The sequence below is a fragment of the Somniosus microcephalus genome, chromosome 14 (assembly GCF_052327205.1).
Source record: "Somniosus microcephalus isolate GS21.2 chromosome 14, FLI_Smic_1.0, whole genome shotgun sequence".
NCBI classification, from domain to species: Eukaryota; Metazoa; Chordata; class Chondrichthyes; order Squaliformes; family Somniosidae; genus Somniosus; species Somniosus microcephalus.
In genome coordinates this window covers 79,641,474-79,654,670 of record NC_141000.1, presented here as the reverse complement: position 1 = coordinate 79,654,670, position 13,197 = coordinate 79,641,474, and the positions used below count along the sequence as shown (strand labels likewise).

The 13,197-nt window shown below is 40.8% G+C and overlaps 1 protein-coding gene across 2 annotated transcripts in view; it reads right to left on the bottom strand.

The window, feature by feature from the left end:
- The window catches only part of igsf3 (immunoglobulin superfamily, member 3), a 209,841-nt gene that overhangs the window by 31,467 nt on the left and 165,177 nt on the right, over positions 1–13,197 (bottom strand). For both annotated transcript variants that reach the window (XM_086006761.1, XM_086006762.1), the window contains one exon: positions 1,817–2,224. In XM_086006761.1, the coding sequence (XP_085862887.1) occupies positions 1,817–2,224 (408 nt within the window). The remainder of the gene's footprint in view (positions 1–1,816; positions 2,225–13,197) is intronic.

Below are 13,197 nucleotides of genomic sequence, written 5' to 3'. Positions count from 1 at the left end.
TGGACCAAATCTTTTTTCCTATCCGTCATTTTTGTATGTTTGTAATTACCAAAGGAGAGATCAAGGATTAAAATAGGGACCTTTATGGTTCCATTACAAGTTGCTTTTATCAATTGAGCCTTTACACTTTGATTTTCTTTTCAAAGGGTGTGAATACTCCCACATGCACGTGACTGAGAATATGAACAGTATTCCCAATATTGTCTCTTTCTGTCATCAAAATGTGGGCGGCCAGTTTGCAAACCCTGGCAAATTATCTTCTATTCATTTCCATGGCATCCTGCTTTATCAAATACATTATAACTATGAAGGGCATTTACATTTTAGAATGCAAACATGCAGTTCAAATACACAAATTCACATTTGAGAATCAGACTAATGACCCTCACTATAACCTTTGTAAATGCTAATTTGTTAATTGTTCAGTAAAACACTTAGAACACCTCCTTATTAAGTGACTTCCAGGGTCAGGGTTCACCTAGTGTAAACTAGAATGCTTCTGAATAAATTAGTAGATGTGCTGTAGCATAACTGTTTATTTAATCAGTTTATCTCTGTCTCTTGATATTGCAGTAACATAACTGGAAAACTAGTTGAAGAGTGTGGGACACTGGCAGTGAAACCCTTGCTCTAAAGAAATTGGTCTTTTTTGCTTTATGGAGTCTGGAAAAAAAGTTGTTAGATTTCTTTTTCCATAAATTCTTGTATACTTTGGGTTCTGTCAACGAGCAACGCAAGACCACATAGAATAAGAACAGCATTTGCTCTGCTTTGTACAGCACGAAGCAGAAGTGGTTGCAGCTAGAGCCAATAAAATGCCAGAGGGAATTGATATTCAACTTTCTCAGTTTGGTGAAACAATGCAAGTGAATTTTGATTCTGTAGCTATGGCATAGCTGGAGACAGAAAATGGTGACTGTGGCAATAACTGAAGCCCAGATAATTCTCTTCCGCTAACACTTGAACTGTTGGGGAGTGGGTGCTGAGGCTGTAATGGGAGGGCTCTTAGTAAAGAGCAAGGTGAGTTTGCTTCTTTTGTGCATTTCCACCTGCTTCTCCTCCCCCTCTGCAGCACTAACGTCATACACAGTATAACAAATTCATGCTTTAGGTATTGGGTTGCTGGCTTTGGGGAGGAAGGAGCTAAGAAACACATACAAAATAAAGATGATAGTGCACTTACCTTGAAGCTGAATCATTCCATGGGGCCAGTCAGCAAAATGTCAAACAAATTAAAAGTGGCAAATGCTTACATCAGTTCCATCTCCTAGTTTATAGCCATGATGAAAAGGATAGCCAACACCAGGGTCGAATGCAGAATTTGCAGCATATCACAAATGCACTTACACTGCAAATAACGCTAGCATCGAATCCTTGGAAAACGTTAATAAATTAGACTTTAAAATATAATTAGGTAGATTGGTTCTGTCAGGGAAGAGAATCTGTAAAATATCACCCTCTTTTGGTCCTGAGTTTAAAAAAAAGGTAGAAGTTGCTATGTTCAGATGGTTGACACTGACCATCACACATCACAGAGTAAGAAGACATGAGTTCAGTCCCCACTCTGCTCACTTTTCAATACGAGTCATACCTTTTAAACTTCTGTACCATTCCTTGACCAAGAGGAAGGCATAGCCCTCTGCCAATGCAGTCACCTAGAGAGGTGCATGAGAGCAGTCAGCAATGGCTTGTGCTCAGATTTACCCTCCCCTCCTGCTAATAAGGCACCTTGCTGCCACTCCACAGAGAGTTCTTAAAGCATGCAAGAATTGAAAGTTTATTCTATACTTGAAAGGAACAAAGATAGATTCAATACCTGGACGCTGGACTGTGACGGTGGTCAGTCCAGACCTGTTCTCTCCAACTTTATACCAGATGTTGTTGGGGTTCAGCAGCCACTCCTCCACGTAACAATAGTATTTGCCACTATCATCAATATCAGCTTTTTGTAAGACCAATGTGTAGTGCCCACTTGAAGGTTTTGCAGCCTGCAGTCTCTCCTTCCTCTTGCTTCTTCCTAACCAGTTCCCATACTCAAACACAGAGTCACGGTTTGATTTCAGGATGAGTTTGTTCTCTTTCTCCAGTGATTTCTGAACATACCATTGTACAGAGAATTGCGAGTCTGGGCTTGTTTGATTTGTGACGGTACAATTTAAATGAATATTGTCATTTTCAATTATTACAAGGTTCCTTTTTATTTGGTTGACTTTTAATCTACTATCTGTGAGGAAAGAAATGATTTGGTCACATGCAGGACAATGGTGAGCACAAAATAAAAATACATTTTGTTAATACTTTCCTCATTTTTTCTCTCCGGCACTCTAGCCACCATAATATCTTCTGCAGCTGGAGCAAGCACTTCACCCCAATCTGTGCTGAGGCAATTTACTTCCAAGCAAGACACTAATCTCTCCTCTACCCCTTCTTCACTCTCCTCCCACTGTCTGCTAATGAGCTGCAGTGAGATAACCCATGTAGCAGACTAGTCGACATCAAATAAAGCTCTTCGTGACTGTGGTTACATTGGATCATCAGCAACGCCGTGACTCAAATTCATAATCACAGGTCTACAAAACAGGTAGCTTAACCACACCACTACAAGAACTACATTGTGTATCTTTTCCCTCATTCAATTAATTAATTGTGAGGAGTGCGAGTCATATGAATAACTGTTTTGCCTCTGGAAGAATTGAGGACATTATTCAGTGGTGAGTTAGACAGTTTAGAATATACTGAGCTTTAGTGTGACTTTATCTGGCCAACAACAGAGATAGCTATGAAACATGGGCTGAGAAACAGAAAAAAGATGTCCCCCTGCTCCTGCTTTTAATGTTCATTGCACTCATGCTGTTTCTGCTTTGAAATATTAATTGAGGTCATCAATTTGATGTACAACAGGTATTATATCCAAAAAGCTGCTGTATAGTTGCTGTGTTTGCATCTTTATTGTGCAAATGTGTACTACATTAATATTTAATCAAAGCACTCACACATTAATATGCCAATTGTAATGTTACTCCTGCTGGTAACTTAAAAATAACAGGCAGAGTGCAAGTTCCTCAGAATGCATTGTAACATGAAAAGTTACTATGTAAGCCAAATATTCTTCTTTGTAAACTGGTTCCTGAGGAACCAGGAATAGGAACTTTTAGAATAAAGTATTGTTTAAAAACAGCAATAATTTCCTTCCAGTATATATATTGTATGTTGAAAATTACATTGCAGAAATAATGGCTGCAGGTCCAGGAACCTTTTGCAGACATTGGTGCCAAAAATCCATAGCCGTTCTGGCGCACTCCCACAGTAACTTTAACAGAAGCCCAAAGAAAGCTCTGCAGTGAGGACCAGGACCCAGACATGGTAGTTTCTGCAGGGCCTTGTTGGGGGCAGAGTCTCTGCCCACCACCAACAAGGCTTGTGGTGTAACAGTGGGTGTGGTCGGGGACAGGGACTCCCATGCAGGAGTTCACACGTCCCTAGCCTAGTGGGAACATTGGCGGGCTCGTCCAATTATCACAAGTTGTGGCCACCTGGGCATCCAGGCCTGGTCCCCTGAAGAATTCTAAGCAATTTGAGTTTCCCCCCTCTAATGGCTATCGATGGGCCCAAATAAGGCATCTTTCCTGCTGGACCTGGACACATAAACTGCAATTTTCAGTATCTTCCCTACGGCAGCATCTGAGATGTGCCCATAGTAGCATGGCTGCCTTGCACAATTATTTTAATTAAATGACCACGACTCCCAAGAACTTTGGTGGGATCAACGCCAGAGGTCACAGACAGGTGAATTGTGGCACTTACGCTGGGCTGTTGGGCCCACGGGTTTTTGGGCCCATTGTGCTTCGAGACACCCCAGCCTGGACCTGGGATGTAAAAAGATTCGCAATGTCAAAAAATTGCTGCTCCAAGCAGCAGCTTTAAAAAAAAAAGGATGCTGATTTAACATTCTTGAAAAAGAACATTGCCTTACTGATATGCCACCAGCATGTCATCCACTTTAAACTAGCTGAGTGCTGACTACATTCCCCAATGTTGTACAACACATTGCATGAGCTGGCAATTAAAACAAGGAGACTGAAACTGCACAGACAACAGTTCCCAGACAAATGGATTTCGAGAGCTCTATGTGGCACTCATAGGCTTTGGAGTAGTACAATGAATCTACTATACATATTGATTAATGGAGCTGAATCAGGCATACATTAATGGATAACATGTTACCGCACTACACTGATGTTCATCTAATATATGTCAGTGGTGTTCATCTAGCAAATGCTTTCTCTCCAAGGATTGTTGAAACATCCTTCAAATCATTTTGAAGTAATAAGGATGATCAAATATTTCCAATTTAAAAAAAACAATGCCTTTAATCTTCTCACTACAACATCATCTCTGCTTGCAGTTTCTACCGGTGCATCCTTATGGATATCTAGAATACAGTACAGCCCTCTAAGGTGCCAGTCCAATTTACCACACATTCTCTACATAGAATACTCAATTTTATGCCTCATTTCTTAAACAAAAGCTAGTATTCAGTCCTGGTGAATAGATTTAGATAAATTAGTAGTTTGGAATTATGGATGATGGCTGGAAAAATAAAGTGGAAAGAACAAGGGAGGGAAATGAAAAAATATAAAGGAAAACACTGCTTCTATATTTCTATTGCTGCACATTGAAAAATTATAGGTGAAATATGCAAATATACGAGACCTTTTGTTGTGGGGGGACATAAAAAGGGAGGAGAACATTTATAGTCATCGTCCCCATTAGGTTTTTAAACATTTCTAAATTACCACAGAACTCATTACACACACAAGCATGCAGATACAGACTCAGGCAGCACACACAGATACAGACAAATATACAGACACACACAGATAGAGACCGGCACACAGACCTAAAGATGCAGACACACACAAATAAAGACACATAAGCAAACCCATAAATACAGATAGGTATACAGACACATGTCTACAGATACAGTCATAGACAGACACACATAGAAACAGACAGACACACATAGAAACAGACAGACACACATAGAAACAGACACACATAGAAACAGACAAAATTACACAAACGCATACACACACATTTTTTAAATGAGCAGATTTCTTTGTATTTTTACCATAACTACCTTATTGCTATTTAGTTGCTTCTTTTTAGCCTCTTTTCCTATTTTCTATCTATCTATTTAGCTTTGAACAAAATGTACTCAGGACAGTACTGATTCTGTTGCTATTTTTATCTTTTGTTCCAACATTAATAGTATCGCAATCGTGTGGCATTTTGTGAATTAAACAGATGGAATTTAGTAAGAATTTGAGTAATTTTTTTAAGCGACCAAAGCGTTTTTCAACAATAATTTCACAACAACCAGAACCTAGTGATGTCGCGAGAGCTCCTGAATGATCAGAACTAGAAGGTAAAAGGGTTAATGATCTTTGAGAATGGACTATTATTAGGCCAATCTGTATCCCTAATTATAATTCTCCCTTGGCTAGTGACATAGCAACAGATTAAATACATCAATTATATTACCGAGGGAAAACTAAATAAAAGATTTTTTTTTTAGTTCAAGCAAGATAATCTGTGCTGGGTAAAACACATTAGGTGCAGTCATTCGAATCTTGCTCTAACAGAATTCTGCTGGCACCATTTCAGTAACAAAAGCCGAAATGTTATTTCATTCTTTTCAGCCTTTTAGCTGGGTAATCGTCGAAGATGATGTGCACTATCCTGGACAATGAATGAGAAATGTATGATGAGTGAGTAGGGGCTGGTTTAGGGTGACAAAGGCAGGTTATTGTGCGAGAAGCTGAATGCACATTTTAAGGAGGAAAATGGCTCCATTTTACAAAACCTTTAATGTCTAAATTCCCCAGTTTACTGACTGAGTACTCAACTGCTAAAATAACTGGTTGCCCTAGCCCAGAAGTGGGTGGATGTTGAGCAATTTCCCCAAAGTGTCTCAGAACTGTACTAATGAAGGTGCAGAGAGGATTGTTATTATAATATGAAATTCAACACATTCTGCATAATTACGTTGCACAGAAGCTAAACCTCACCCCCAGTTCATTAGTGTTCACAATAGCAGGAGAGATTTATTACACAAAGTAGAGCTTATTATTTTGAGACCATACCACCTCTTCCTAGTCTGTTTTACTGAGAGTCAGTGCTTGTTTGCTGTGCTTGTTACAATTTGTAATAGGCCAAAATCTAACATCCTAAACAATACAATTTATATGTTCAAAATAAGCACTTCAGACCAGTTTCAGTTCACACTGATACCAATTCTAGTTTCATACCTAGATGCCCTGGAAGTGGAACCTCCTGGGCTCAGACAAGTCAGCCATCTACAATCCAGGACACACAGAAGCACTGGGCAAGATTCCTCTAACTACATGTCCATCTTTCAAGCTATAGTTCATGCCTAGGCGACCTTTGAACATCAACATGTCGTGTCTGCCGGCTCATTAGATGCCTTCCTTGACCAGTGGGCACCACAAGGTATTTTCATTTTGATTTCCTCCATCCATAACATCTTGACTTTCTTGTTTTAGATACTTTTTGTTTAGATGTTTTTGTTTAAAATTAGTTTAAAAGCCCTCTCTGAAACTTTAATGATCTTGTTGCTTTATCTTCGCCACACTGGACTATCTTAAAATATGACTTGGCAGCAGACCCAAGAACTAATCTGACCATCACTAACCAATGAATATTTCCATATCACTTAGCATATCTTTTTCTTGCAGCCCAAAACACAAAACCTCTTTGCTGGCAAGCTGCCTGGGGACGCCCAGCACATGTCTACAACTTGCTGGTTTCATTTAAATGAGGCCCAAGATTGGGTGTGCTCAGGGCTACCCGCTCAAATGCAGGGACCGTTCGCTGTGCCCAGTTTACACTGCCAGGCAGAATTTCTAGGCCACTGTTTATCACATCGACAGCATGTAGCACAACAGGGCAGCAGTACACAATGGGCTCCATTCCTGCTTGGATTTGAAATACCAAGCTTACAACATATCAACAAGATCTTAATATTTAAATGTCCAAACTCCAAATGGACTGAAAGGGTCCATTGTTTTCTGAGGGGCCTTTCCGAAGTCTCATTCCTTTCCTCTTCTAAAGGAAACAATTTTACAGCAGTTCTAATTCAGCTCACTTCATTGTAAAGTAAAGCTTTGTTATAGAACGATACAGCACAGAAGGAGGCCATTCGGCCCATCGTGTCTGTGCTGGCTAAGTTTTGAAACAATGGGCTATAATTTGCTGTAGCAGGGCAACGAACAATGTCTGCCATTAGTTAGACTTGCCCTTGCCTGCTTAATCGCAATAGTATTTTGTGCTGCAATTTGCTCAAAGTGCAAGCTGATAACATCGCAGCGAGGGAAACCGGACCTCTGGGACCTGAGTGAACAGGGCCAGCAACTGTGTATCTGCTTAACCAGCAGATTGAAGGATTGTGAAATTAAGAGCGCAAGGACTGAGAAAGAAGTGTAAATTAGAATGGATGAATTCAATGTCAAATCAGGTACAGAAAGAGAAATAAAGAGGGAAAGAAAGATTGGATTAAGAGAGAGAAAAAAGATACAGAAAGGAAAAGTTAAAAAAAAGTTTTATTTAAAATTTCACATTTTTAAAATCTCTAACAACAATTAAAACCTGAAGGAATGAGACTCCACACTTGTAATAGTTTCAATTTCAGTGCCAGAGAGGTTGTTTGGCAGTAATTAACACTTATCACGTTGTTAAAAGGATACTTAGACTGAAATGAAGGGTACTTCGACTTAACTTTCTGTGGCAAGTTTAGTTTGTATCTACTGCGCAAGTACAGCAACTTCACGCCGTTCAATGCATTTCAATGGTGAACCACACAGCAAGATGTCGTTTTTATGAAGCTAACGGCAGAGTGGTGCATCTCGGGCAGCAACCTTCGGATTTCTGCATTTAACGGCACATCTACCCTCGCCTGAAGTTGCTGTAGCATTTGCGCATAAATGACAGTGAATGCAATTAGCCTCATTGTTATTTTGACAGCAAATGATGGTCCTTTAAGACACGCGAGGAGTGTTTATTTTATTATGAATTCAGGTTGTCAGTAATGTGGGGCTGCACCAAGTGCAGGCACCATACTAGAAAATAAATATCTGGGAGAGAGGTAAAATTAGACCATCTGGGTTTTTATTGAGTTGATGTTTGTCAATCATGTGAACTGCTTTGAACTTTTCTAGGGATCCATGGCAGCCAAACAGGAAAATCAATATGACAATTAATGTTCCTCAGTTTTTACACAGAAGTGATAAATCCTGATGCAGCATTGAAATGAATTCATTCTTTTACCCTCACAACACTGTCCCTTTATTAAACTTTTATTAACTTGGGGCAGGCAGTCCTAAGAGGACACATCAGGATTAACCTGCCAGGATTGCAACTGCAGAACTGATCTGTAATAAAGTACCAGAATTAAGAGTAGAAATGTGTTTGATTTCCCAGTGGTGAACTGTCAAGAGTTCTTGCACACCAATGTGGTAATCTTGTAACTCAGGTCAGATAAGCATCTACCGATCTCTCTACCTGAGAAATGGTTTAGTGCATGATTCCTCTGCACTGTCTTAACGTTCCATGGGTTATTACTTCTCTATCTCCTTTGTCTCATTGATTAATCTGCCATCTGCTAATGGTCTGTAAATCTCAAATCAGATGCATCCCTTTCTCTCATCCATTTGATTTGTGCTTGCTAACCTAATTCTAGAAAAACACAACAAGCGGACACAAGAATCCACAGGAAACAAGATTGAGGAAACTGAAGTAACTATAAGTATTTAAAAGCTGAAACTGGAAATGTTAATTAAGTTAAATTAATTGTATATATTTAAGAGTTCAAGTTGTAACTGAAAATCTAACTAACAAGTAGCCACATGGCAATCTGAGAGGCCTCACGCTGCAGCACTCTGAAACTGGAATTATAAGTTGACCCACATAATTCTGGTCATTAAATGAGACTAAGAGGAAATCTACCCTGAGATTAGTAAAGAGTCAAGAGTGTATCAGCAGCACAGTTCCATTTTTTCCCTCAAATTACATCAATCAGCAATGCCATTAGTAAGCTGCTGATGGTTGCCAGGGACCATTCAGATGAGAGAAGTATGCACCTAGTCTCAGCTCCCGCTCCAACAGTGTTGCACTCCACACCTGACCACCTGTACCCCATTCTCTGGCCAGCTTGTGCCTGTTTCACACCCCAGAAGTGTTTCAGTTCCCAAGCCCAAAGTGCTCTCCTTTCCAGCTTATTCCTGCCTGGTCCCTTGCCTACCCGTGCTCATCTCCCTGCCCTTTCACACTCCACACCAGCCTCACACTACACTCCCTGGCTTACCTGCCAAGAAAAGAATGATCTCATAAAAGTAATACAAAGAAAATCACTCTCTTTTTATACATTTTAAAAAGTCATGATTGCTGCCAACGAAGTTGAAGTAGCTGCACATGCGCAGTCTAAGTGTTTTTTTGGTTGTTTGCTTCACGGCTCAGGGGAAAAATGCTGGGGAGGGAGTGGGCTCTGGGGATAAAAAAAACCCAGAAACATCTTACTTCCAGTTCCAGATTAATGCGCAGTACGCTTCTGCGCAGCTTCTGGTCGTTAAAAACATAGAAGATAGGAGCAGCAGTAGGCCATTCGGCCCCTCGAGCCTGCTCCGCCATTTAATGAGATCATGGCTGATCATCCAAATTCAGTACCCTGTCCCTGCCTTCTCCCAATATCCCTTGATCCCTTTAGCCTTAAGAAATATATCCAACTCCTTCTTGAATATATTTAATGAATTGGCCTCAACTGCCTTTTGTGGTAGAGAATTCCACAGGTTCACCACTCTCTGGGTGAAGAAATTCCTCCTCATCTCCGTCCTAAATGGCTTACCCCTTATCTTTAGACTGCGACCCCTGGTTCTGGACTACCCAACCATCGGGAACATCCTTCCTGCATGTAGTCTGTCTAGTCCTGTTAGAATTTTATAAGTTGAAAGAATAACTTGCCACCATTTCCTGCTGTTTGCACACCATTGCTCAGACTCCATTACTGTTCAGCTTAAGTGCCTTTCTGTAGAGTCTTTGGGGACCAGTACCAAAAATCAACAAACAGAATGTACTGGAAACACTAACGATTTGTACTGTCAAGGCCAAAGCAAGTGTTTGTCCTGGAGTAGGGGAGGGACTAATCAAAGCATTGTATCCATTGTCCTGTTCAACATAACTGAGGGAAAGAGATCTGTTATGTAAGTGCCAAGTAAACTGATCTTAGGTAGAATGATGAAGTGTATGGAAATTGCAAATTTAATATTAATAGAGTTTATAAATAATTTGTAAGATATGAAAAAATATTTTAAATTAAATGTGCAATTCAGGTTCTAAAAAAGTCTCATTTTAATTTAGAACAGAAAATGCTAGAAACTCTCAGGTCAGGCAGTAGCTGTGGAAAGAGCAGACGAGTCAATATTTCACTTATGGATCCTTTGTCAGAGCTGGAAGATATTGGGAGAGAAGCTTTATTATTACAGGCAATGGGGAAAGAGCAGGGGAGTGGGACTAATTGGACAGCTCGTTCAAAGAGCCGGCACAGACATGATGGGATGAGTAACCTCCCTCTGTGCTGTATGAGTCTATGATTATTACCATTTGATCACAGAAGAGTGATACATATGAGCAAGAAAGACTAGTACATAATAACCACTACCACCCCTCCCCCTCCATGACTTTTGATAGTCGGCCATATAAACCAAAAGATCCCAAATTTCAGCCCTAGTCTGTGCTAATTTAACTGCAGCAATTGGGGCATCGAAATTGGCCTCTGTGCCTCTGGGTTGGAAAGGGAAAATCCAGCTTGAGTTCCTGCTCTTGATTATAATCCCATGATCCCTAATGGAAGGTATGCATACAAGTCTGTTGCTCTCTAGTGAGAACAGGGTCATGCTGAATCATAATGTTCGCCATGGTGGAATAGCCTGCTGGCATTCACTGTATAGGTTTAGAGATGAATAATGAGACAATGGCCCAGAAATTCGGGTCTCCATGGGTGAGTACGCACGGGGTACTCACCCGTAGGCCCAATGGAAGTGCCGGTTTCCTGCATGCACTGCGCATGCGCGGGAAACCGGCACTTCCGTTCCTCTGAAAGCAGGGGTTCAGAGGTCAAACGCGTGCGCAGGAGAGGCTGCGCGTGCGCATCAAACTTAGGTTTTTTTTTGTTTTTTTTTTAACAGGTTTTCACGCGAGGGTAAGCCTACAGAATTTTGAAATGTAAAAAGCAGGTGTTAAGTGGTGAATTAATTAAAATTAAAACATTTTTTCCACAGGTTTATTATTTTTAAATACTTTAAAGGTAAGTTTATTTTTAGCCCTGTTAGAATATAAAATTATTCTTTTCAAAAATTTAAATTATTGTTTAAAATAGTTATTTAAAGTAATTTATAGTTTATTTAAAAAATGTGATTTAAAAAAAAAATTATTTGAAGGTTTAGTGCTGTTTTGGGGCCGTAGTATTTATAAGTCTTGACAGCACTTCCTGTCAAGACTTATGAATGGAGCATTCCCTGCTCCTATTGGCTGCCCATGGCCCACATGATCCCAGGGGACGCATCGAACTAACTGCGCCCCTGGGATACGCAAGCACTGCGCACCGGCAGCTGGACCAGGCCCCGGATCGGAATCCCACGGGGCCCTACAGTTCAACGGCCGGCGCGCAAGGTAAGTGCAGGTCGGGGGCTTGCACCCGCGGGAAGCCCCCGACCCGAATTTCTGGGCCATTGGGTGAGGTACAAAGGATTGCCAGTCCCCATTGACTGTACTTCAGCAAAAGTCAGTGTCTTCATGACAGGAGAGAGAAAATTGGAAAAAAAAGACCAGTGCATAGTGCAGAGAGAATTTCTGTAACCTTAATGATGTTTTCAGTTTTTCATCATTTTCACTGATAATTTTGCAAATGTTAAACTGACTTCTGATCAGCTTTGAGAGATTTTCACCTAAAAACAGACATTCTAAGTCACGGATTCTTGGGATTCCAATTGTTCTGTGCTCCTCATAACCCCCTGCCCACTTTCCATTAAAAAACATACAAATTTAAAAATAAAATTAAAAAATTGTAAAACCAGTAAGATATTTTCTGTTGCTTGTTAATTTTAGGAAAAAAAAGTCTTGATTTATACAATGTATAAGGGGTGACGGGGCAGTGATTGGGATTGGGGGGGCTGCAAGTGGTGGCTGGTAGCGGCCCTGTGGAGCTGGGAGGAGCACACTTGCACCTCTCAGCTCCATATTTAGGTAACTATTTTTTGGTGACAGCTGAAGCACTCCCTTTAAGGACCGCTAGTTAGGCCTCATGTAGACCTGGTTTTCCTGAACGCAGTTGGCCCAGCACCAGCTCTGTTCATGGTAAATTGGTCATCAAATAGGTGTTATGCCCCTTATTGGCATATGCAAAGGGCATAACATGTTTCAGGTGCAGGGCCTGGAAGCATCTTTTGATACCTAACCAACATGGTGGAAGGCGCAATTCCAGCTCAGATTGTGTGCGTGCACGCTGCCTGCAAAATAGGATTACATACATAGGGTTACATAGGATATACAGCACCATTCGGCCCAACCAGTCCATGCTGCCATTTATGGTCCACTCAAGCCCCCTCCCGTCTTTCCTCATCTAAATCTATCAGCATAAACCCTCTATTCCCTTCTCCCTCATATGCTAGTCTGGCCTCCCCTTAAATGCATCTATACTTTTCGCTTCAACCACTCACTGTGGTAGTGAGTTCCACATTCTCACCACTCTTTGGGTAAAGAAGTTTCTTCTGAATTCGCTATTGGATTTCTTGGTGACTATCTTATATTGATGGCCTCTAGTTTTGCTCTTCCCTACAAGTGGAAACATTCTCTCTGTATCCACTCTATCAAAACCTTTCATAATTTTAAAGACCTCTATTAGGTCACCCCTCAGCCTTCTGTTTTTCCAAGAGAAAAGAGACCCAGCCTGTTCATCGTTTCCTCATATGTATACCCTCGCATTTCTGGTATCATCTGTTATCATGGCTTCAGGTCAAGCATGGGCAAGGAAACCTCCTGTTGATTACCACCTACCGCCCTCCCTCAGCTGATGAATCAGTACTCCTCCATGTTGAACACCACTTGGAAGAAACACTGAGGGTAGCA